General features: G+C 48.2%; 1 protein-coding gene across 1 annotated transcript in view; it reads right to left on the reverse strand.

Annotated features, from left to right (window-relative positions):
* The window catches only part of NR2F6 (nuclear receptor subfamily 2 group F member 6), a 44142-nt gene that overhangs the window by 10279 nt on the left and 8820 nt on the right, over nucleotides 1-25043 (reverse strand). The window contains exon 2 of the mRNA XM_060232680.1: nucleotides 1564-1658. Within this exon, the coding sequence (XP_060088663.1) occupies nucleotides 1564-1658 (95 nt within the window). The remainder of the gene's footprint in view (nucleotides 1-1563; nucleotides 1659-25043) is intronic.

The raw sequence follows: 25043 nt of genomic DNA on the forward strand, positions 1-25043 counted from the left end.
AGTCACAGTTCTCTCTCTCTCAGAGCTGTCTCAACCCCACCTTTGTCATGAGGTGCCTTTGTGCGAAGAGGAAAGTAAGGCAATTGTAAGCCTCTTTGAGACGCCTTAAGAGAAAAACGAGGTATAAAAACCTAGTCTTTTTCTTCACGTTCTCATTGGCTTTATAAGGAGTCAGATCTTTGCTCGTTTGGGCTCAGAACTGGTACAGGATGACTGGGAATTCCAGTCAGTCACCCAGACAATGCCACCCTCCAGAGACACTGTGCCCACATTGCAGCCTGAGTGTAGAAAAAGACGACTGTAGATTTATACCCTGCCCTTCTCTCTGAATCAGTGTCTCAGAGCAGCTTAAAATCTCCTTTATCTTCTTCCCCCACACCCAGCAATAAAATCTGCACAAATCCTGTGAGGTGGGTGGGGCTGAGAGGGCTCTCACAGCAGCTGCCCTTTCAAGGACAACTCTGTGAAAGCTATGGCTGAGCCAAGGACATTCCAGCAGCTGTAAGTGGAGGAGTGGGGAATCAAACCCGGTTCTCCCAGATAAGAGTCCACACACTACACAATCTATTCAGCCACACTCTTGGGTGGGAAGACCCACACCCAAAGGTGCCCGGGGCACAGAGAGGAAACCCTGGACTCCTAGAGCTCTGGGCCAAAGTATCAAACAGATTCACATCTGCCTTGGAAACACTCCAGGTTCCTCAAGCGAGGTGCAGAGCTGCTTTATGCTGCTCATATGAGAACAGAGTCTGGATGGCCCTCAACTGGCCCACAAAAATATGGAGACAATTTCAACCCCCACTCAGGCCCGGCCCTCGCCTATCTGACGCCCTAGGCAAGGCTAACGCCTGGTGCCTCCCTGCACTGAATCACATGGGGGGGTGGGTTGCCCCCAGAAGGTCAGCACCCTAGGCAATTGCCTAGTTTGCCTAATGGCAAGGCCAGCCTTATACCCACTGCCAGCTCTCTGGCCTCACTGAAAAAGGAAACGTGTAGGAATTATCTCACACACACAAAAAATGCGAACCGACAATGCCAGAGCAAGCTTACACGACTATGAGCACCAGACTGAAAGAGTTTTTAGAAACTCCCATAGCCAATTTAAGTACATTTGTTTCCCATTCCTCATGGCAGCATATGTTGTTCTCCTCTTCCCCACTGTATATCCTCACAATAACCCTGTCAGGGAGGTCAGACAACAAGCACCTGACTGGTTCAAGGTCACCCAGCAAGTTGAGTGGTAGAGGCAGGATTTGCCCAGGTCTCCTAGATCGAAGTCCTGCAAAATCTACCACTACCTCATGCTAGTGATTATTTACACCCTGCAGTGAAAGGTGCAAAGTTAACCTTAAGAGCATACCCAATTGCCCACAGTAGACCTGTTTTTCCAGCTTCCAAAGCTGCAATCCCCTTAGCCACTGAGGTGTTACAGAGACAGGCATTTCAATGGACTCCGCAGTGTTCAATTACCTCCAATGCAATTTGAGTGGAAACGGGCAGGTGCATCATGCTGTCTTTTAAAGGCCGAACTAATGCCCAAGTTGGAAGGGAAAGGCACGTTACCTTCTTTCCTCATGCCGACACGGAAACACTTCTTCAGGCGGCAATATTGGCATTGGTTGCGGTGGTGCTGGTCAATTTGGCAGTCTCGGTTTGACCTGTGCAAATTTAAAAACCAAGCATTGTTGGAGATCAGCTGTTCGTAACACAGACACACAAAACATCCCTTGTTCAGGGTAACAAACACAGCCTCTGGAGGGGAAATTCTGTTATGGACTGGTTGACAATTCATACAAAAATTTAAATAAATGTATGTATTTTTGCCCTCCGACAAATGGGGTTATTGTTCTCAGAAGGGGAAAAAGGCAAACTTTCTTCCCCAAGAATTAAATACAATTTAGTTACAAGACCAGGCTGTTGCTCTGACTTCATACATTTTAATCAGCATAGACTCCAAACAATGTTTTAGCTGTAGCTAACTATACCAAGGAATTTATTTTAACCAAACTGGCATATTCTTATTCACAGTCTTCTCCTCAGGTATATGAGAGAAAGATGGTGGTACCTCAGTTTCCTGTGGTCACTTACCTCACAAAAGAAAATATTTTACCTCAAAACTGTATATTTTAGTTTGATTTATTTCTAATGTTGTATGTGATATAGCTGTATGGTTTCAGTTATTTTTCAATAAAAGTCTTTTAAAATTAAAAAAAAAAAGAATTACATTTCTCCCTGTCCATTCCAATAGACAGATTAAAAGCTAGATGCTGCGTAGAGAGGAAACACAGCTTCCCCCGCATCTCCGAAGACCAGATGCTCTTCTTTGTGAACACACAGAGTTGCCCACCCACAAAGACACGGGTGGAACAGGCCTAGCCAAACTATGATCCCAACACCCAGCAATAAAATCTGCACAAATCCTGCAATCACAAAATTCCATCCTACAAAATGAATGGTTACCAACATGGATGCAAATCTGTTCTGCCTGATTTCCATAGCCTGATAAACACCCACAAGAGGCCCGCAGGATTTGACTTGGAACGTAAAGTATGGAAGACGGATAACAGAATAACAAACAGGCTTTGGTAGCTACCCGGTTTAAACGGAGCAAAATACGAAGATCTGAATGTGATTGTGGTGCAGCCTGCCAGACTATTTTCCATCTGTCACAAAAATGTGAGCATTGTGCTTTCCAGGGAGATGTGATAGAGCTCTCTGAACTCTCTCTTGTATGCCAATAAAGGTACTGAACTGAACACTCCCCAGCTGAGTGAATTGAAAATCAAGATGTTAAGATAAAATCTAGATATCAACCATTATATATAGAAAGCGATGAGGGAGGGGGTTAATGGCTAGGAAGGGCCAATTAGAGTCAAGACGCAGACAGAAACAAAATTGGAACTCATCATTCCATCCATATGGGTAGGGGGTTAGCAATAAATTATCACACAGCATAATGAAGATGTTTAACAGATTTGAGGATCAAACAGGAAAAATAAGCTTAGCTTATATGGTAACCATTTATTTGGGTTCAATTCGAGGGCAAAACCAGTGAAGGAAATAAATATGTCAAAATTGGAGATGGATGTATCCTTAATTATAGAATGCTGAGAGTAATTAACTGAGTAATGGTTGAGGAAATTCTGTTTTCACCGTATCTGAAGAAGCGTGGTTTGCACACGAAAGTTTATACCTTGGATAAAAATTTGTTGGTCTTAAAGGTGCCGCCAGACTCAAAACTTTGTTCTGATAGATTCCAGATGTAGAATTAAGGTGTATTAAAAGCAAATCTGCGTCTCGGTTCCAGCTTAAAGAGTTCAAAGACTCGCCTATTTCCAGCATCCTGTTTCCACCAAAAACCAACATAAAGCTGCCTTACGTTGAATCAGACCTTTAGTCTGTCAAAGTCAGCCTTGTCTACTCAGACTGGCAGCTGCTGTCCAGGATCTTAGGTTGAGGTCTTTTACATCATCTACTTCCTGATCTTTTTACTTGGAAGTGCCAGAGCTTGAAACCTGGGACCTTCTGCAGATGTTCTACCACTGAGGAGGAGGAGATCGGATGTATACCCTGTCCTTCACTTGGGAGTCCCAGAGCGGTATACAATCTCCTTTCCCTTCCCCTCCCCACAAAAGACCTCCTGTGAGGTAGGTGGAACTGAGAGAGCTCTCCCAAAACTGCTCTTGAGAGCTCTGGAAGAACCTGTGACTCACCCAAGGTAACACCAGCAGCGGCATGTGGAGAAGTGAGGAATCAAACCCGGTTCTCCCAGATTAGACTCTGCACTTAAGACTCTATTACAACTTAAGACTCTGTTACAAGAGATCAGTAAGCAATGCCCCTAGTATCCGAAGGGAGACTCCTTTAAACTTCGGGGCTGGGAGAAGATAGGGAAGACCTTTCACACAGAGCCCCGAGCTTCTATTGAACTGCTGCAAGTCTGGCATAAATGCAGGTATGCAGTAGAGAAATATATGCCCGTCTCTAACCCAAGCCAGCTCTCCAAAGATTGTCCCCTAAAAGGCACTGGTGTTCAACTTGTGCCCCCTGCCCCTCCTCTTCTTCCTCCTCCTTATCCCCCTCCTCCACCAACAGATCTACCCGTGGGCCCACCATCTAACGCCCCGGGACGCATGGTCTGTCAAGTTTTGGAGAAGGAACTTGATCAGGCAAAATTGGAAGATGTCCCAGAATTGGCAGAAATGTTGTCTATTTGCCCTGACAGGGGAAGAGTTGCCTGACCTTTTACTGGTAAAGGCTATCAGAGATATGGGCATAGGGAAACCAGCCCATAGTTTTGCAACTGTCTGTCAAAAGCCACAAGAGCCCTGTTTAGTCTTTATCAATTGTCCTCGGGCAGCAATCAGAAGACAGGTTGATAATCCTGATGCAGCAGAAAAATTGATGATGAAATTGGCCAAGGAAAATGCTAATTTCAATTCAAAAAGAGTCCCGTGGTGCAGAGTGTTAAAGCTGCAGTACTGCAGTCTTGAGCTCTGCTTTCGGCCTGAGTTTGATCCTGGTGGAAGCTGGATTCAGGTAGCTACACCAAACTGGCATTCTACCCTGTGGTTTATTCTGTACACACTGTTGGCAACATGAGGTTCCGTTCACCGAGGATGAGGAAAAGCTGGCAGAAAATTTTTTTCATGATTTCTTTAAACATAAACATCATTTGTTCCGTCCCTCTAATCCCTGTGTCCAAGAGCAGCCCCAAAGATGCCCCACCCAGATTCTCACAAGCAAGCATTAAGCCAGGGGTGGCCAAACTGTGGCTTGGGAGCCACATGTGGCTCTTTCACACATATTGTGATGGCCCCTTCTCTGTTGTCCCCCCCCCCATGCCTGGCGTTCAGAGGTAGACTGCCTCTTGAGTATGGAGGCTAGCATTCAGCTAATCTCTCCTCCATGAATTGATTTGGTCCATTATTAGAACTGTAGGGGATCTTCCCTGATTTTTTCCTCCGTGCCTGGCTTTCAGAGGTAGACTGCTTCTGAGTATGGAGGTTCCCTCGAGCTAGGGCTTTTTTTGTAGCAGGAACTCCTTTGCATGTTAGGCCACACACCCCTGATGTAGCCAATCCTCCAAGCGCTTACAGGGCTCTTAATACAGAAGCTACTGTAAGCTCTTGAAGGACTGGCTACATCAGGGTTGTGTGGCCTAATATGCAAAGGAGTTCCTGCTACAAAAAAGCTCTGCCTTTAGCTAATATATCTCCTCCATGAATTGATTTGGACCATTATAAGAGCTGCAAGAGACCTGGATCAGATCACCTAGCCTACTCTCCTGTTTCTAACAGAAGCATTCAGGCCTGTAGCTATAGTGGGGCCCCAAGAGATCCCGGCCCCACCAATCAAACTCCTGTTAAACTTTGTGGCCCCACCTATCAGTCCCCCATTGCTCCGGCACACTGCACCACCCTCTCCGCTTTGCTTTTCTTGCATCAGATTAATGTTCCAGGGCAGGGGAGGGGAAGCAACCACACATTTTGGAACGGCCGCACTTTCCTGATGTAGCAAATCTTCCAACGGATTACAGGTCTCTTCTTACAGGGCGTTCTATAAGCTCCAAACGGATTGGCTGCATCAGGGGTGTATGGCCTAATATGCAAAGGAGCTCCTGCTACAAAATGAGCCCTGGGTGTGACAGCAGCAAGGAGGCCCGAGCCGGCTCTCAGCAGCGGGCAGCCCAGGGAGACTGCACTGTGGCACTGAGTCCCTCTGGCGGGGTCCTGCAGGAGGAGGAGGAGGAAGAGGAAGAAGAAGAAGATGATGATGATGATGATGATGATATTGGATTTATATCCCGCCCTCCACTCCGAGGAGTCTCAGAGCGGCTCACAATCTCCTTTACCTTCCTCCCCCACAACAGACACCCTGTGAGGTGGGTGGGGCTGGAGAGGGCCCTCACAGCAGCTGCCCTTTCAAGGACAACCTCTGCCAGAGCTATGGCTGACCCAAGGCCATTCCAGCAGGTGCAAGTGGAGGAGTGGGGAATCAAACCCGGTTCTCCCAGATAAGAGTCCGCACACTTAACCACTACACCAAACCAGCTCGGAGAGCGATCCCCTCAGTGCCCGCAGTTCAATGGTTTGTTCTGACCACGACGGGCCACCCGTCCTCCACCAGAACCAGCGTTAACAAACCTTGAGGCAAACAGCATCACATGCCGTTACCAGCTACTGTCTTTATTGCTGCCACTAACTCTCCTGCCACCATCTCTGCTGCTAGGGCCGGCTCTTCTGCGGTCTCTGCCCCGGCTGCTATCCTCTCGATCCCTAGTGGGGGTGAAAGTGGCCTCGGCAGTCCTTTCCCCCTCCATTTCTGTTTCTAAATAGGTCTAATTCCTCCTCACTTCTATCAGGAAGTAGATCATCCCCACAGTTGTTTTGGGGAGGGAGTTATTGGCGGCCCCCTGCCCCCCCCCATCAAAAACTGTGTCTCCTGGCCCCAATCAAACTTTAAGTTCCGGCTATAGCCCTGGAAAGGCAGATGCTTCCTGGAAGCCAGCATAAGCAGATCAGAAAGGGTTCTGTCTTGCACGCAACATGCAAAGGTAGACTGACCTCGTACAGGGAGGCTCCATCTGGCTGACGGGTGCTGGCAGAGTCCTCGAAGGACACGCCTAGCCGGATCAGACCAACTTGGCATTCACCGCAAGCATCCGAGCAACCAGCGGGCACTGAGCGGCTTGCCAGAAAGCAGCCAAAGGAAAAGCACATCTTATGCCCACGGGCACGAGGGCACGAACAAGGTTACTACACAGCACCACACTGCTGTATTTTCACAAAAATAAAAAGGCGAGGCTTGGCCAGATCCTGCCCAGCCAGCAAGCCACAACTCTTACAGCTTCAAAACTGAAGCGATGGCTCTCTGTTCGCCTGGCAAACATTTACACAGATTCCTACAGACACCCACCCCAGGAGACCCAAGCCCACTAGTGTGGAATCAACAGTAGATGTTGAACGTCATGGGTGTTCTCTCTCTCCCCCTCCCATTTCATTTCCCAGTCTTGCGCCCCCCCCTCCCTTTTTTTTCCTGCCAACAGAACACCTACCTGGTTTCCCTTCTCCCCCACCCACCCAAATCCCTCCCTAAAACTCCCCCTGGACAGTCTTAATACAAGTAAAATGCAGTCTTTTCAGATGTCTCCAAGCCCTTATTGAACACGGCTAAGCATTAAACACGAGGGAACCTAAAGCCCTCCCCATCCACCTCATTCATTGTCCAAAAGGCTTGCAAGGAATCTCCCCGCGTTGCTCCTTAAAATGCCTCCCCATCATTCCCCCTGCCAAATGCCAGGAACAATCAGTCCTCCCCCCACGCCCTCCCGTCACGCAAGAGCGAAGGAGCAAACGCATCAGAAGGGATGAGGAATTCCAGCAATTTCCTCTGGACATCCATCTATCATAAACCTGGAGCGACCGAGCAGGGAAGGGGGGAAGGTTATCGGTTGAAGGAGAAGTACAGGGTGGGGGGGCCTCCCCAAAGCCTGAGGAAGTATGCAATATTCTCCCCACATCACTGGCTGGTGGCGGAGATCTCGAGCCCTGCTTCAATGTGCCTTCGACTCACACTTTCCACCCCTTTGTTTCACCTGGGATATTTCCAGAGACTGCTTCACAATATAGCAAGCAAACATGCACACATATAAAATCAATCCAATTAACACAGATTAACATAGATTTAAAGGATAAGGGGTTTTTTTGGGGGGGGGGGAAATCTCCAATTCATTTATTATATCCCACCGTTCTCCCCAATACGGACCCCCCCCAAAGTGGCTACATCATCCTCCCCTCCTTCATTTTATTCTCACAACAACCCTGTGAGGTAGGTTGGGGAAGTAATGTGACTGGCTCAAGGTCACCTGGCGATGGGGATTTGAAGCTGGATCTCTCAGATACTAGACAAGCGCTCTTAATCACTATGCCACACTGGATCTCCAAATGATTTCCTAAAAACTCTTTGCATGCCCACAAAGAGAGGGGGGACACAAACAGATACCTTACCTCGAGGGAAGCCACCACAGAAAAGCCCATGCTCCAAAGAGGTGCCACTTCCCTACAACACGAAACTTGGAGAAGGGTCCACTGGATGGACTTTCAAGTCTCTTGCCCTAGCTGTCCTGCTTTAATTTAATTTTGGATTTATATCCCGCCCTATCTCACAAGCGGGCTCAAGGTGACTTACAACAGTAAAAGAACAGAGTTAAAATAATATCATAAAAACAGACATTATAAACAGGAGCAGCACAGTAAATCTTATAGATATAGACGGAAAACCACCCAACAGCATGTAGATAACAATTTGGCATGGATAACAACAATTTGGTTTACTCATTTACTTCACTTATACCCCACTTTTCCCAAAAGAGCCACTTTGATGTAGTGATTAAGATCCGGGGACTCTAATCTGGAGAACCGGGTTTGCTTCCCCAGCCAGCTGGATGATCTTGAAACTGTCACAGCCCTCTCAAGAGCAGTTCTCTCAGAGCTCTCTCAGTCCCACCTGCCTCACAGGGTGTCTGTTGTGAGGTGAGGAAAGGAAGGAGATTGTAAACTGCTCTGAGACCCTGAATGAAGGGCAGGATATAGAACCAATTCCTCCCCCTTCTCAGTCACAGCTCCCTCAGAGCTGTTATCTCAAGAACAGTTCTCTCAGAGCTCTCTCACTTCCACCTGCCTCACAAGGTGTTGTCTGTTGTAGGGAGAGGAAGGGAAGGAGATTGTAAGTCGCTCTGAAACTCTTGAGTGAAGGGAAGGGTATAAATCCAACTCTTCTTCAAAAGCTGGTTTATAATAGTCTCCCCCTCTCCCCTGTTTCCTCACAACAACCCAGGGAGGTAGGTTAAGCTGAGACACAGTGAGAACAAAGGGCCCTATCTCACTGGAGGAGTGGGAATTCACACTCCGGTTAGACAGGCCATTTTGCCCAACACAACTGGGAGGGGGAGTTAATAAAATGAGGAGTCCTCTCCAAGAGTTGCCAGGTCCCCCCATGGCCACCAGAAGATGAAGAAGAAGATACTGGATTTATATCCCGCCCTCCACTCCGAAGAGTCTCAGAGCGGCTCACAATCTCCTTTACCTTCCTCCCCCACAACAGTCACCCTGTGAGGTGGGTGGGGCTGGAGAGGGCTCTCACAGCAGCTGCCCTTTCAAGGACAACCTCCGCCAGAGCTATGGCTGACCCAAGGCCATGCTAGCAGGTGCAAGTGGAGGAGTGGGGAATCAAACCCGGTCTCCCAGATAAGAGTCCGCACACTTAACCACTACACCAAACCAGCTCTCCTTCACCAGAAGGGGATGGGGGAGGTGAAATTGCCAACTCCAGGTTGGGAAATTCCTGGAGATTGAGGATGGTGCCTGGGGAGGACAGGGCCTCAATGGGGTACACTGCCACAGAGCACACCCTCCAAAGCAGCCATTTTCTCCAGTAAACTGATCGGTGAAATTCTGGGAGATCCCCAAGTTCCACCTGGAGGCTGGCATTCCTAGCAGGACCAGGTGGAGCTTTCACCCAGCAGAGCTCCTGAGTGGCCTTAGGGGGGCAGGAGGCTAATAAAAACAGGAGGCTTCTCCCTTGGGCTAGAATCATAAAATCATAGAGTTGGAAGGGATCGCCAGGGTCATCTAGTCCAACCCCCTGCGCAATGCAGGGAATCAACAAATACTGCCCCCCAGGGCTTTTTTTGTAGCAGGAACTCCTTTGCCTATTAGGCCACACCCCCTGATGTAGCCAATCCTCCAAGAACTTACAGGGCCTACTGTCAGCTCCAGGAGGATTAGCTACATCAGGGGTGTGTGGCCTAATGTGCAAATGAGTTCCTTCTACATGAAGCCCTGCCCTCCTACCTCTAGTGAGCCCTGCTCCGTACCAAAAAGATGGCAAAAAAAAAAAACCAACCCTCCAGGATCTTTAGCCAAAGTGGCCTGGAGAAAATTGCTTCCTGGAGATGGGCACTTTCCTGGGAGCATAAGAAGGGACCATGAGAACTAAACACTGATAAACTCCTGGAGGTTTGGGGGTTGGGAGACTTCTGGGGGTGTGGGGAGAATAGGGACTTCAGTGGGGTGCAATGTCTCAGAGTCCACCCTCCAAAGCATCTATTTCCCCCAGGGGAGCTGATTTCTGTAGCCTGAAGATTTGCTGTCGTTCCAGAAGATCCCCAGGCCCCACCTGGAGGGTGGCACCCCTCCTTCCCCCATACATTTAATGGATCAAGATGGGTTGTCATGTTTATCTATAGCACTAGAAAAGCACAAATGCCCGGTAGCAACTTCAAGACTAACCAGATTTGTGGCAGGGCAGGGCAGCTTTCATTAGTCACTGCTCACTCCTTCAGATACAGCTGGAACGTGAGCCCACCTGTCCTATACATCGGAGTGATTTCAGTTGCGGTTGTGCCAATAAAGGTTTTTGGAATTGGTAAATTACCACCTCTTGTTCGAATGGATTTCAGTTGCCAAATCACATTTTTAATGGTGCCCTGGGGCAAGAGGATTCTAATTCTCCCTGAAGTACCACAGAGAGAAAAGCTCTCCACAAATTTAAGCACAGCTCAGGGCAATAGGAGCAGGTCACAGGAAAACTGTTCCAGAGGTGAAAATGCAAAATTACTGTCCTTGCTGGGGAGGATTCTGCCCCACCCTGGATTTATCCAGATTGCCCGACTGCCGCTTCCCCAGTAAACAACTCTCTTGCCACTTAAGTACCACACATGAAAGCTCAAGAAAAGACACCAAATCTGTGAAATTAGGGGAAACAGCAGTGTGGTGGTGGTGGGGGGGGGGACAGCCACCTAAAAATTTGCAGTGCAGACTCTGCAAGGCAAGTGAAATGATGTTTTTAAAAAAGACTTTATGGCTGTTTATACAGGATCATATGGACCAGAAATGAAACATTTTTATCTGGTGCCCAAGAAGAACAGCCAGCGTGAAGCAGAGGTTCCAGGACTAGGATCTCAAAGACCCAGCTTAGAATCTCCACTTTGCCAATGAAGCCTGCCAGGTGACTTCGGGACAATCACATTCTCAAGCCTATCCTACCTTACAGGGGTGTTGTGACAATAAAAACCAAGGAGAAGAGAATTAGGCAAGCCGCTTCAGGTCCCTATTGGGGAGAAAGTAAGGAGTAAATGAAGCAAAAATAAATAAGACCAGGCCACCAATGAATCTCCACAGGGAGGTTCTATCGGCCAAGGAGCCATCCCTGGAAAGGCCCTGTCTTTAACAACCAATCTCTGCCCTTCAGAAGATGAGGGCCTACAAAGCCGGGCTTTCAATGCCCATCTTAACTGGAAGGAAAAGGCCAGTCTTCAGGTATGCCAGCACCAGGCCATTTCGTGCTCTGGAGATACAGACCAGGGCTTTTTTTGTAGCAGGGACTCCTTTGCGTATTAGGCCACACACCCCTGTCCAGGGCCTACTGTAAGCTCCAAGAGGATTAGCTACATCAGGGGTGTGTGACCTAATATGCAAAGGAGTTCCTGCTACAAAAAAAGCCCTGTACAGAACCATTTTGCACTTTTCCAGGATGCAAACCAGCAGCCCATATAGACAGCAGGGGGCACACAGGAGACCTGTGCAGATTGCGGGGAGCTGGCAGCGTGACAGAGGTCTTCCAGAGACCAAACGAAACAGGAATCTGGCTAATCTTGTTCAGGCACATTCCAGCCTCGGGGGAAAGAAGGACTAACTTGGAGTGACTTGCCAAGGACAGGTCAGTGCTAGAAAATTGCACACCAGGACGCCTGCTCACAAACACTTGGGATCCATTGAAAAACATGCCCCCCACCATTTAACCAGGCAGTCCATTTTATTCTGTTTTTAACTGTTTTAAACTACAGGATAATACAAGCTCAGACACTTTCCTTTTTTGCCCTGTCAAGTCACAGCTGGCTTATGGTGATCTCTGTGGGGTTTTCAAGGCAAGAGACATAAAGAGGTGGTTTGTTGTGGGGAGAGGAAGGGAAGACGATTGTAAGCCTCTTTGAGACTCAGAATGAAGGGTGGGGTATAAATCCAATCTCTTCTTCCTCCTCTTCTTCTCCTCCTCCTTCCTTCCTCCTTCCTTCCCTTCTTCTTCTCCTTCCTTCCTCTTCCTTTCTCTTCTCCTTCCTCCCCCACCTCCTCCTCCTTCTCCTTCCTTCCTTCTCCTCCCTCCACTGCCTCCTTCCTTCCTCCTCCTCTACCTCCTCCTTCCTTCCTCCTCCTCTACCTCCTCCTCCTCCTTCCTTCCTCCTTCTTTTCCTTCCTTCCTCCTCCTCTTTTTCCTTCCTTCCCTCCTCCCCCTCCCTTCTTCGCCTGCCTCTGTGTCCCAGCCTTGGTATTTCTCCCATCCAAATACTGACCAGAGCTGAACTTGCTTGGTTTCTGAGATCTAGTGAAATCAGGCTAGCCTGGGCAATCCAATTCATGGCAAGACACCATCCAGGACAGCTGTTCCTAATCTTTTTTGGTATGGTAATCCAAAAGTCCAAATTTACTTGGCAGGCTGGCCCAAGATTTGTTGGCACCCTAAGCAAACTAGACCTCGGCACCCGCCTAGTTCAGAATTCCATTTAACCGGACGTCCCATCTAGCTAACCAGATGTTTCTGAGAAACCAACCAACACAGCACAAAGAACACTGCTGCCCATGCAAGCAGCATTCCAACATACGAAGCCTTTGCACATTAAGGTTACATTCCACCCTCTCCTTCTCCATTACTCCCCCTAACTCCACTCCTATTCTGAGAAGCTCATTCTAGTAACCTTCAAAACACGTTTTACTTGATCGACATGTATAAGCAGTAAAGAAAAAAAGACCAACCAATGTACAACGTGGAAGATCTTGTTTCCAGGGTCAGATCTCAAGCTTCCAAATACAAAAGGAAGCAAGGGAACGGGCAGAGACAGCCATTAGGGAAGGATGGCTCATGGCCCACTTTTCAATCCCAACCCACAGGTGGGGAAACACTGATCTAGGAGATGGAAAATGAACTCGCCCCTGAACAGCACAAGATCAAGCGCATGTGCCCACACGACACTGATGAATTCAGAAACCATTTCCAGCTTTCAGATGTGTAACCCATGAAATGTTCCAGGCAGGCTCACAAGGATAATCAAAATCCACTGGGTCCCTTGCAAACAAACAGCCAGTTTGGTGTAGTGGTTAAGTGTGCGGTCCCTTATCCGGGAGAACCTGGTTTGATTCCCCACTCCTCCATTTGCAGCTACTGGAATGGCCTTGGGTCAGCCATAGCTGTCGCAGGAGTTGTCCTTGAAAGGGCAGCTGCTGCAAGAGTCCTCTCAGCCCCACCTACTTCACAGGGTGTCTGTTGTGGGGGAGGAAGGGAAAAAAGATTGTAGGCCACTCTGAGACTCGGTCCTTGAAAAAGCAGCTTCTGGGAGAGCTCTCTCAGCCCCACCTACCTCACAGGGTGTCTGTTGTTTGTGTGTGTGTGGGAAGGTAAAGGAGATTGTGACTGCTCTGAGATTTTGAGATTCAGAGTATAGGGTGGGATATAAATCCAATATCATCATCATCATATTCTTCAGAAGAAGAAGACTTCTCCAAATCTAGACAGGGTGGGAGAGAAGAGATACCTGTCAGGGCCTGCCTGCCCCAGGATACAATCTCAAGTGTTCCAGTTTCCCCTCTACATTTGAAACCTTCATTGAAGATATAAATTTGGATATAGCCTTTGGTTGCTGTGGCATCCATGAAAGCACCACCAATACGGTAACACTGAAAGGGGAGGTAGGCATGAAGAGGCGGGAAACTCTCCCAATTGTGCTGGACGTGCTAATTGCATCATTAGGACGGGCAATTATTTTGCCACAAAACACGCACACGCCATCACGGCCCTCCCTGCTGCAATTCAAATAAGTCAAATTAGCTCAGATTCTCGGGAGCTGACTTCAGATTCTTTTGACTCAACGGACTCCAGCCGGGCAAGGGGAAAAACAGAGGAAGGAGAAGGGAAAAGTCCCCTTATTAAGGGGACAACATAATAAACACCTCCCCCCTTTAAAAAAAAGTTCGGCTCCAACTATCTGGATGGAGCACAAAGAGTGAAAGGCAGTCTGTACAAGGCAGACCACAGGCGGGAAGCCACAAGGAACAGGTGGGCGCTGAAGCCACCCTGGCTCCCAGTTCTTCGGCGACAATCCATCCTCCAAGCCATCCCTCCGCACCCACAAGGCCGGAATGTGCCTGAACTGGACTAGCCAGATTCCTGTTCTGTTTGCTCTCTAGAAGACCTCCGTTGTACCTCCAGCAGCCCCTACAGATGGCAGTGGGCTATCTGGACCTATATGGACTGTGACCCATTTGTATTCCCAGAGTACGGTTGGAGAAATGAACGCATGAAGCAGCTCTACGTTGCAGCAAGCCATTGGTCTTGCAATGTCCACGTTGTCTCCTCCTGGCAGCCATTCTCAAATCCAACGTCTTTCATATAGAAGAAGATATTGGATTTATACCCCACCCTTCACTCTGAATCTCAGAGTGGCTTATAGTCTCCTTTACCTTCTTCCTCCTTTACCTTCTTCCCTTGAGATAGGTGGGACTGAGAAAGCTCTCCCAGAAGCTGCCCTTCCAAGGACAGAGTCTCAGAGTGACCTACAATCTCCTTTACCTTCCTCCCCCACAACAGACACCCTGTGAGGTAGGTGGGGCTGAGAGAGCTGTCCCAGAAACTGCCCTTTCAAGGACAACTCTGCGATAGCTATGGCTGACCCAAGGCCATTCCAGTAGCTGCTAGTAGAGGAGTGGGGAATCAAACCCAGTTCTCCAGGATAAGAGACCAAGCACTTAGCCACTACACCAAAATGGCTCCCTGACACCTGATCCTTTTAACTGGTGATGCCAGAGATTGAACCTGGGACTTTCTGCATGCCAAGCAGATGGTCTACACCAGGATTTCCCGACCTGCGCATTGCAGGCCAGCCTCCTTAATGGCTGGCACTGCCCTTTCTTTCCATTGCTGTATTTTGGAACCCAAGATCTAACTCTTAAAATCAGTTATCTTCCATAGATCCAGGTGGGCAGCAAAGTTGGTCCAAAACAGCAGAACAAAGTTGGAGTCCAGTGGCACCTTAAAAGACCAACGAAGTTTAATTTGAAGTATGTGACCCCGGAGCACACTTGGAATAAAACGTCGTTGGTCTCAAAGGTGCCACTGGACTCCAGTTATCTTTCATGTCATCCATCAACCGGCATTTTCCCTTCACTGCATATGCATGTGGATCAAAGAAAATATATCCTGAGGGTTACTAGATTAAGTTTCTTAGACACTTGGGCAGGGCTGGCCCTAGACTGTCTGGCACCCAAGGCAAGGCTAATTCTGGAGCCCCCCTGCACTGAATAACATCACCAAGTCCCAATTTTGGGTCCCCAGAAGGCTGGCGCCCTAGGCAATTGCCTAGTTTGCCTAGCGGCAGGGTCAGCCCTGCTCTTGGGGTGGGATTAGAAGGCATAATGGAGAAAGAGAGGGATGGTCAAAGGTTGGAAGAATGTCAGTTCCAAGAAGAAGAAGAAGAAGCAGCAGAAGAAGCAGAAGCAGCAGCAGAAGCAGAAGATGATATTGGATTTATATCCCGCCCTCCACTCCAAAGAGTCTCAGAGCGGCTCACAATCTCCCTTACCTTCCTCCCCCACAACAGACACCCTGTGAGGTGGGTGGGGCTGGAGAGGGCTCTCACAGCAGCTGCCCTTTCAAGGACAGAGGCTCAGAGCGGCCTACAATCTCCTTTCCCTTCCTCCCCCACAACAGACACCCTGTGAGGTGAGTGGGGCTGGAGAGGGCTCTCACTGCAGCTGCCCTTTCAAGGACAGAGGCTCAGAGCGGCTCACAATCTCCTTTACCTTCCTCCCCCACAACAGACACCCTGTGAGGGAGATGAAGATATTGGATTTATATCCCGCCCTCCACTCCGAAGAGTCTCAGAGCGGCTCACAATCTCCTTTCCCTTCCTCCCCCACAACAGACACCCTGTGAGGTGGGTGGGGCTGGAGAGGGCTCTCACAGCAGCTGCCCTTTCAAGGACAACCTCTGCCAGAGCTATGGCTGGCCCAAGGCCACTCCAGCAGGTGCAAGTGGAGGAGTGGGGAATCAAACCCGGTTCTCCCAGATAAGAGTCCGCACACTTAACCACTACACCAAACTGGCAAGAATGATGCTTGCATGGGGGTCATACTGGGTGGTGGGAAACAGGCATCCTTTGTGCAATGTTTGTGGGTTTCTCAAAAACATCTGGGGTGCCTTCATACCTGCTGAATAAATGCACGTCGAGTCTACTTCCAGTGCACTTCAGCAACTGTCTGCAAGTAGATTTTGCCATTTCACACAATAAAATCCAATTGCAAAGTGCACCAAGAGTGGATGGAAAGTCAAAGTGTTATTGCTCAGCATCCATTAAAGCCTCCCAGTAGCCACTGTAGAAAACAGAATGCTGAACCAGATGGGCGCTAAGGTTATAGTTTGCTTGGGACACCAAAAATCTTGGGCCAGTCCTGGCCGGGTCACCATACTGAGTACTTGTGGGCTGCCATACAGAAAACATGTGGAATTCAGCCGCAGGCTACAAGCCTGGACAGCTTCAAATGGGGACTGAATAAATGTATGGAGCAGAGGTCCATCAATGTCTCTTAGCCACAAGTATAGATGGAACACTCTGTCTGGGGCAGTGATGTGTTGTACTCTTGGGGCTTAGGGGGCAACAGCGGGACGGCTTCGGGAGTTCTGGCCCTACTGGTGGACCTCCTGATGGCACCTGGTTTTTGTCCACTGTGTGACACAGAGTGTTGGACTACATGGGCCATTGGCCTGATCCAACATGGCTTCTCTTATGTTCTAAAAAGTTGGGAAGAGCTGCTGTATACCACCGAGCCATGGCCCCTTCCACATGCAGTTTGGTGCCTTGTGAATTTACCCCAGACCACCTTGACTCCCATAATGGAAGGGGGGGAGGGGTTACTGAAAAGCAACACCAAATACTTATGATTCCATAATACTTAAACACAGCTTTTGGCATACGATGAATCCTCCCTCCAGCACCCCAGTAAGCACTACCGCCAGGGCTTTTTTTGCAGCAGGAATCCCTTTGCATATTAGGCCACACCCCCTTGATGTAGCCAATCCTCCTGGAGCTTACAGTAGGCCTTGTACTAAAAGCCCTGTAAACTCCAGGAGGATTGGCTACATCGGGTGTGTGGCCTAATATGCAAAGGAGTTCCTGCTACAAAAAAGTCCTGATTACCACAGACCTGTGTGATAGGGCTGGCGCTGCCATCCCCACATGGCAGAGCTGGGGAGAGTTGCTCACCCAAATCTGCATCAGAGATGAAATCTGAACCCAGTCCCAATCTGCGGCCTGACAGCATCGGCTCCAAACAAAATAAACGTATTCAAACACAATCTGGGGGGAAGGGAGGAGAGAATCCGGCTCTGGTTTGAGGGTAGGGGGTCAAAGGGGAGAAGTTCTTCAGCTCTGGCTCAAGCCCATGAGCATCTTACATCTTTATCAGCACTTTCCTCATCAAAAACAGCATCTCCTCTCAGAACAAAGTAAGAGAACCAGTCCAGTAATAAGGAAAAATGGGTAATAATAAAGCATAATGAAGTCTACCTCAGGCTTCACCAAATAAGCAAAGGGGAGGAAGGAAGTCTCAGCTCTGTGGGGCTGATATTTTTTCTGGTGCCACCCAAGTGTTTTGAGGAAGTGTATTGGGCCAGGTAGGAACATAAAAGAAGACACGTTGGATCAGGCCAATGGCCCATCCAGTCCAACACTCTGTGCCACACAGTGGTCAAAAAAACCCGGGTGCCATCAAGAGGTCCGCCAGTGGGTCCAGGACACTAGAAGCCCTCCCACTGTTGCCCCCCTCAAGCACCAAGAATACAGAGCATCACTGCCCCGGACAGAGTTCCCTCTAAACCTTGTGGCTAAGAGCCACTGATGGACCTTTCCTTCATATCCTTTATCCTATCCCCTCTTGAAGCTGTCTATGCTTGTAGTTGCCACCACATCCTGTGGCAGTGAATTCCATGTGTTAATCGCTCTTTGGGTGAAGTACTTCCTTTTATCCATTCTAACCCAACAACAACAGCAATTTCATTGAGTGCCCACAAGTTCTTGTATTGTGAGAAAGAGAGAAAACTGCTTCTTTCTCTACCTTCTCTATCCCATGCATAATCTTGTAAGCATCTATCATGTCACCCCTCAATCGTCTTTTGCTTCTGATTACTGGAGATACACTTGCCTGTGCAGTTTGTTTGTTTGCTTAGTGTTGCTTTGGCAGAAGCTGCCACCACAGCATGAGGATCTGCACTGTATGACTGAAGTTAAGCTGGGGCAGCCATTTTGTGGCTGGCTCCACCTCGTGCGGCAGCCATTTTGTGGCTGAGCCCACCATGCCATGTCAGGATTCCAAAAATTTCCACAGGCTCAAAAAAACCGGTTGGAAGCCCTTGGTCTAAATCAAAATAGGGAGGGCAAGAAAGGAGAAAAGGACGGGGGATGATGGCCCCTTCAACCCCTGCTGCAAGAGGTCAGGATGCACTGCAGTTCAAGCCAAGGTCAAGATCACAATCTGCTTTCTTAAGGCACTTATAAGATCACTCTTGCTTCAGTTAACACGCTTCGCCTGCCGTCACCCATTAGGATTTTCCTGCTTTCAATGCAGCTATAAAACCTGCTGGAGGGCAGGGGAGAAATCCCTTCTAAAACTGACTGCAGTAGCTTCAACCCAAAGAAAAAAAAACCAGCACTGTTACACACATCTTACAATCTGGTGTGAAACTCACAGTCGTCAGATGCAGTGATAAGTTATTGGCTTAGATGGATTTTTATATGGACAGATCCATGAATAGGGTTATTGCTCAACACTGTTGGAGACAGGATGCTGAACAAGACGGACTACTGGTCAGACCCAACAGGGCTCCTCTTATATATTCTCTTATATCGTGCCGCATCACGGATGCTAGCCAATACCACCCTGAGACTAAATCTGGAGGCAGTCTCACAGGTATCCTTCTAGCTTGCTTCACTATTCCCTTTCTCTAGTGCAGGGGTATCAAACGTTGCAACCCAGGGGCCGAATCAGGCCCCCGGAGGGCTCCTATCAGGCCTTCAAGAAAGTCTGCTTCCTTCTTCCTCTCTCTCGCTTCCTTCAGTTATCAGAGACTGTTAAATAAAATATTGCAATAGTGCTAATCTTTTAAGCGTGTTTGATTTAAAGCTTTTTTTAAAAAAAAGTATTTGTGTTCATCTGTGTCCTTTGTCTCCACTACCTGGCATTACATTCCATGACACACATGGCCCGGCCCAACAACGTCTCATTTATGTCAGATCCGGCCCTCGTAACAAATTAGTTCGACATCCCTGCTCTAGTGCAAATGAGAAAAGGTTAGAGGGGGAAGGCCTTGACAGTTTCCACTTACACCTCATCTGTTTCTACTTAGGTAGGCCTACGCAAAGCCAAAACAATAAGGGGCAGCATTCCAACAGTCAATGGAAAAAAAGCAAGGATTTTAACATCATAACAAGCTACATAGTAGCTCAACTAATTCAGTATCCATGATCGGCAAATAAAGGAGCATTTAGCTGGCTTTTTGGGGAATGACCCCCTTCTGAAAATGTAATGATTGTTCAATAGAGATTTCGCGCAGGAGACCCATGAGGCCATGCATTTGAGTAGGAAAACTTCTGCATCGACACCCACACACTCTTGGGGGCAAAAGCAGCCTCAAAGACCCTACAGTAGTGAGGTGCATGGGCAAAGATTGCTTTTAATGAGAACAGCAAGCATATCCTAGCCTCCTCAGTTTCTCCAGAGAGCAGTGGAGGACAGCTAAGGAACGGCGATACTGAGAATAATCTTCCAGGGCAGGGAGGAGAAGCAAAAAATAAAAGCATCAAATAGCGGCAACAGTGTCAGACTAAAATCTGGGAGCCCCAGGTTCAAATCCCTTCTCTGCCACAGAAGCTCACTAGGCAACCTTGGGCCAGTCACACACTCTCAGCCTAATACACTCCACAGGGTGGTTGTTACGAGCAGGGGGTGGGTTGTAGAAAAGGCCCAACTTATTTGCATATTAGGCCACACCTAAAAAAAAACCATATTAGGCCACACCTAAAAAAACTTAGAACAAAGCATGCTTAAAACATTAGCACTTGTTTGTCTTAAAGGTGTTTTTTTTGTCTCTCTCCCGTGCAATCCAGGCTCTCTCAATCACACAGCAGAGCTACTGAGCCAAGTCTCTTTTCCTTCCATTGGCTGAGGCCCCTCCCCCTCCTGGTCCTCTGGGAAAGGAAGGAAAGAGCCAGAGCTTCCTTTGAAGCAAGCTATCCCTCCGTCTCCCTTCCTCTCCAAGGGAGGAGCCTCAGCCAATGGAAAAAAGAGGCTTTGCTCTATAGCTCCTATGTGATTGAGCAAGTTTAGCAAAGCAAGATAGGAAGCAAAAGAGGGGGAGAAGGAAGCAGACAACTGCCAGTTGCTTGAGAGCCTGATAGGAGCTCTCTGGGGGCCTCATTCGGCCCCCAAGCCACATGTTTGACACCCCTGCATTAAGACATACAGTTTGGACAGAACCCATTTGAGATGCAACTTGTCAATCCACCTTCCTGCATGGCCGCTGATCTATTTATAAATCTGATCCAAGAGGGCTCAAACTTGCATTTCTGCATTCTCTCCTGGCTGTGAGGTTGAAGAAGACTCCCGGTAGCACATGTGAAACATGTCAATGGAGCCTGTGGGTGCAACTCTGCACATAATTCTAATCCTGTAAAATGCGAGGGTCACTGCCTTAAAATGTCTTCTCCCCGCAACCCACCCCTAGAGCGATGCAAACTGGATGCTCGGTTTCAAGCTGACTTCTCAGTGCCTTTGCAAGACGCTTCTTGCCCGAGAATGGCGTTTGCCTGCAGCCGCCTCCCACATACACTAGAGACTGCAGGGGTGCCTTCGATCCACTCCAAGGGAAAATCACAGGCAGAATTCCAAGGCCATCCCACTGCTAGACCAGCTGTCTACAATTTCAGTTTTCTGTTTCCAGAACGAAGTTTTGTTTTTACTATATTCCTTATGTGTTTCCCAGGGCCTTTTTTTGTAGCAGGAGCTCCTTTGGATATTAGGCCACACACCCCTGATGTAGCCAATCCTCCTGGAGTTTACAGTAGGCCCTGCACAAAGAGCCCTGTAAGCTCTTAGAGGATTGGCTACATCGGCGTGTGTGGCCTAATATCCAAAGGAGTTCCTGCTACAAAAAAAGCCCTGTGTGTTCCTTTCTCCAACAAATAAGACTTCAATCTCAGTTTCAGTTTCATACCTTTATTGGCATAAAAGCAGCGGGAATTCACAATCAGAAAGAGATACAGAGGCCTGATAAATGATTTAAGAAAAATACTTCAATTTATTCCCTTTCAGTTATTTCGGCAAGCAGTGCATGATCCTGCTTGCTTCCGCTGCGAGAGCTTTCGAGAGGGGTGACCAGAGAGCTTCAATGTCAGTTTCGTACCTCCTAATCTCTTCCATCAAGTGAAGGCTTGAAAGCACTGATAAAGGTTAAAGCAGAAAGGACTAAAGCAGGATTATAGCCAAATATCAAGAAGACAAAAGGAAGGACTACTGAGGAATAACACAACACAGCTGAGGATGAAGAAATGGAAATTGTTTAATGTTTTCTATTCCTTGGCTCCATCAACAAAAAGGGTTTGAGAAAGGGAAGGGCTGCCATGAAAAAAAAAACTAGAAAGGATTCTTAAGTGTAAGGAAGTGTCTCTGGTGACTGAAATCAAGTTAGTTCATGCCACAGAATTCTCCGTTACTATGTATGGGTGTGAGAGTTGGACAATGAAGAAAGCCGACAGGAAGAAAGTGGATTCCTTTGAAATGTGGCGTTAGAGAGGAGATGGTTTACGGATACTGTGGCCTGCCAAAAAGACAAATAAGTGGCTCTGAGATCAAATCAAGCCTGAACTCTCCCTAGAACAGGGTGGCCAAACTTACTTAATGCAAGAGCCACATAGAATCAACATCAGATGTTTGAGAGTTGCAAGGCATGAACGTCAGAGGAAAGAAGGAAGGGAGGGAGGGAGGGAAAGAGTTTGGGGGAGGCAGAGGTAGAAAGAAAGCAACTTTAACTTTAAATGTGGTCTCCAAGCTGCTGGTTGACTTGGTTGGAAAAGTGATTTAAAGAGACAAATGCCTTCTCCAAGCCAGCCAAAGGGGCAGGGTGGGCTTTGAGAGCCACACGATACGTGTAAAAGAGCCACATGAGGCTCCCAAGCCGCCATTTGGCCACCCCTGCCCTAGAAGCTAAAATGAATAAACTGAGGCTATCAGACTTTGATCATGCTATGGGAGCACATCACTGGAAAAGGCAGCAATTGTAGGGGAACGTGAAGGTGGCAAAAGAAGATGAAGAAGACCCAACATGAAATGGATTGATTCAATAAAGGAAGCCACGGCCCTTAGGTCACAAGGCCTAAGCAAGGTTGAGGAGGAGGAAGAGAACTGGATTTATACTCTGCCCTTCCCTCAGTCTCAGAGCAGCTTACAGTCTCCTTCCTTTCCTCTCCCCCACATCAGACACCGGGTGAGGTAGGTGGGGCTGAGAGCTCTCAGAGAACTGTGACTGGCCCAACGTCACCCAGCTGGCTGCAGGTGGAGGAATGGGGGATCAAAACCAGTTCTCCGGATTAGAGTCCGCCTCTCTTAACCACTACACCGCACAGGGCCTCTGAGAAGCAACCTGATGGCAGTTAACACACATACAATTTCTCCTGGATGGATCACCTTGAACTATCTAGACAAGCCATAGAAGCGAATGAAACCAGTAACTGTCTGTTTCCCTTATATTTACAATCACAAGCATTTGTTTTTGAGGCACTTTTCTTTCATCCCTCCCCCCCACGGATTTGGACATGAACCTAGCTAGTCCTCTAGCAGTTGTCCCCTTGATGTGATCCAGAGGAGCTCTTTTGATGTCTTGGGAGCAGCAAATTTCCCCCCATCTTGTCATCTACCAAACCTCCCAACATGGTTCTCGTTCCCCTCCCTGGATATTCACAACAACCCTGGAGCTCCTCTGCATATTAGGCCACGCCCCCCTGATGTAGCCAATCCTCCTGGAGCTCACAGTAGGCCCTGTACTAAGAGCCCTCTAAGCTCTTGGAGGATTAGCTACATCAGGGGGCGTGGCCTAATATGCAGAGGAGCTCCTGCTAGAAGAAGAGCCCTGCCTGAAAGGTAGGGTGAGCTGACAGTGACTGGGCCTGTAGTTATTCAGTGAGCTTAATGGTTCAGTGGGGACTTGAACCCAGGCCTTTCCAGGCAAAATCTGATGCTAAGCAGCGGTATCAAACATGTGGCCCAGGGGCCGAATGAGGCCCCTGGAGGGCTCCTATCAGGCCTGCGAGCAGGTCTGCTTCCACTCTCTTGCTTCCTTCAGTTATCAGAGACTGTTAAATGAAATTTTGCAAGAGTGCTAATCTTTTAAGCATGTTTCATTGAATTCCTTTTTTTTAAACCCTTAATTGTATTTGTCTGTGTCTCAGGGCTTTTTTTTTGTAGCAGGAACCCCTTTGCATATTAGGCCACACACCCTTGGTGTAGCCAATCCTCCCTGAGCTTACAGTAGGCCCTGTAAGCTCTTGGGAGGACTGGCTATCTAAGAGGGGTGTGTGGCCTAATATACAAAGGGGTTCCTGCTACAAAAAAACCCCCGTCCTATATAAAGTTTATGTCTCTACTACCTGGCATTAAATTTTATGGTACACGTGGCCCAGCAAGGTCTCATTTATGTCAGAACCGACCCTCATAACAAATGAATTTGACACCCCCACTCTATACCCTATCAGGCACCAACCATCTCTTGTAACCAGACACAGGGCCATCAAGAATATCAAGATTTACAGAAGCCTCCGGATGCCTGCAACATAAGCAGAAGCCTCCGGATGCCTGCAACAAACCACTCCCATCTCTTTTCTTGCCGAAATAGAGGGTCAATGTACCACATCTCATATAAGTCATGAATTCTGTTCCTTCACACATCTGCTGCTAACGTCCCTCCCACCAGTCCATCCATGCCCATTAACACAAAGACCTCGTAAGAGCCACAGTGTTCCAGGAAAATAAAGCCAGACACGGAGCAGAAGAGCCCAGCAGGATCAAACCAACCTGCGTCCATCTAGTCCAGCATCCTGTCTCCAGCAGAGGACAGCCAGGTACCCCTGGAGAGAGACCCACCCTCAACATTCCGGTCCTAGCAAGTGAGATTCAGAAGTATAATGACTCTGAATGCGAAGGTTCTATCTAGCTACCACATACAGGCTTTTCCTCCATAACTCTAGCAAAAAACCTTCTGGGGTTATTGCTGTACCTTGCAGCTGCTGAATCTGAAGACATGACAAGGAGGACCGTGATGAAAACGTGGCCAATGTGTATACACCCAGACACACACACAAGGCATTTCTTTGCTTAGCCACGGATCCGTGGCTGTGATAGACTTCCTTCTGAGCACAGCATGCCCAGGGAGCAATGAGTGCTCACCGAAACGCATTGCGCTTGGTGTTTTCGAGGATGGCTTGCAAGAAGCCCTAAAAAGCCAAATATGAGGAAAGAGATTAAATCCCCCACTCTGCCATGAAGCTTTCTGGGTGGCCTGGCCGCCACCACCACCTAGCCTAACCTGCCCTCCCGGGCGCGGCGTCGATTTAGCACCCAAAATAGATCCAGATTCAGTACCTGGGAAAGCTGGTTTTTGCAACCGGCGTTAATTATGCGGGTTAGCAGATCACCTCCTCCTCGCTCGTGAAATTATTCCACGTTTAAATGTGTTTCTCTTGGCTGGCAAAATACCCGGCAGCTGAGAATTTGCAATAAACGCTTTTTTAAAAAAAAAAATCACATTTTATGCACCATACAACTGTCCCAATTGGTAGTCAAATTTACAATCAGCTGTGGGCGTATCTTTTTAAGGAGTTAAGATGACACAAATGCCCAGCTAGCTCCGTCACAATGTCAGCATGGTGTGGTGTAGACAGGTCAGACGAG

The sequence above is a fragment of the Heteronotia binoei genome, chromosome 2 (assembly GCF_032191835.1).
Source record: "Heteronotia binoei isolate CCM8104 ecotype False Entrance Well chromosome 2, APGP_CSIRO_Hbin_v1, whole genome shotgun sequence".
NCBI classification, from domain to species: Eukaryota; Metazoa; Chordata; class Lepidosauria; order Squamata; family Gekkonidae; genus Heteronotia; species Heteronotia binoei.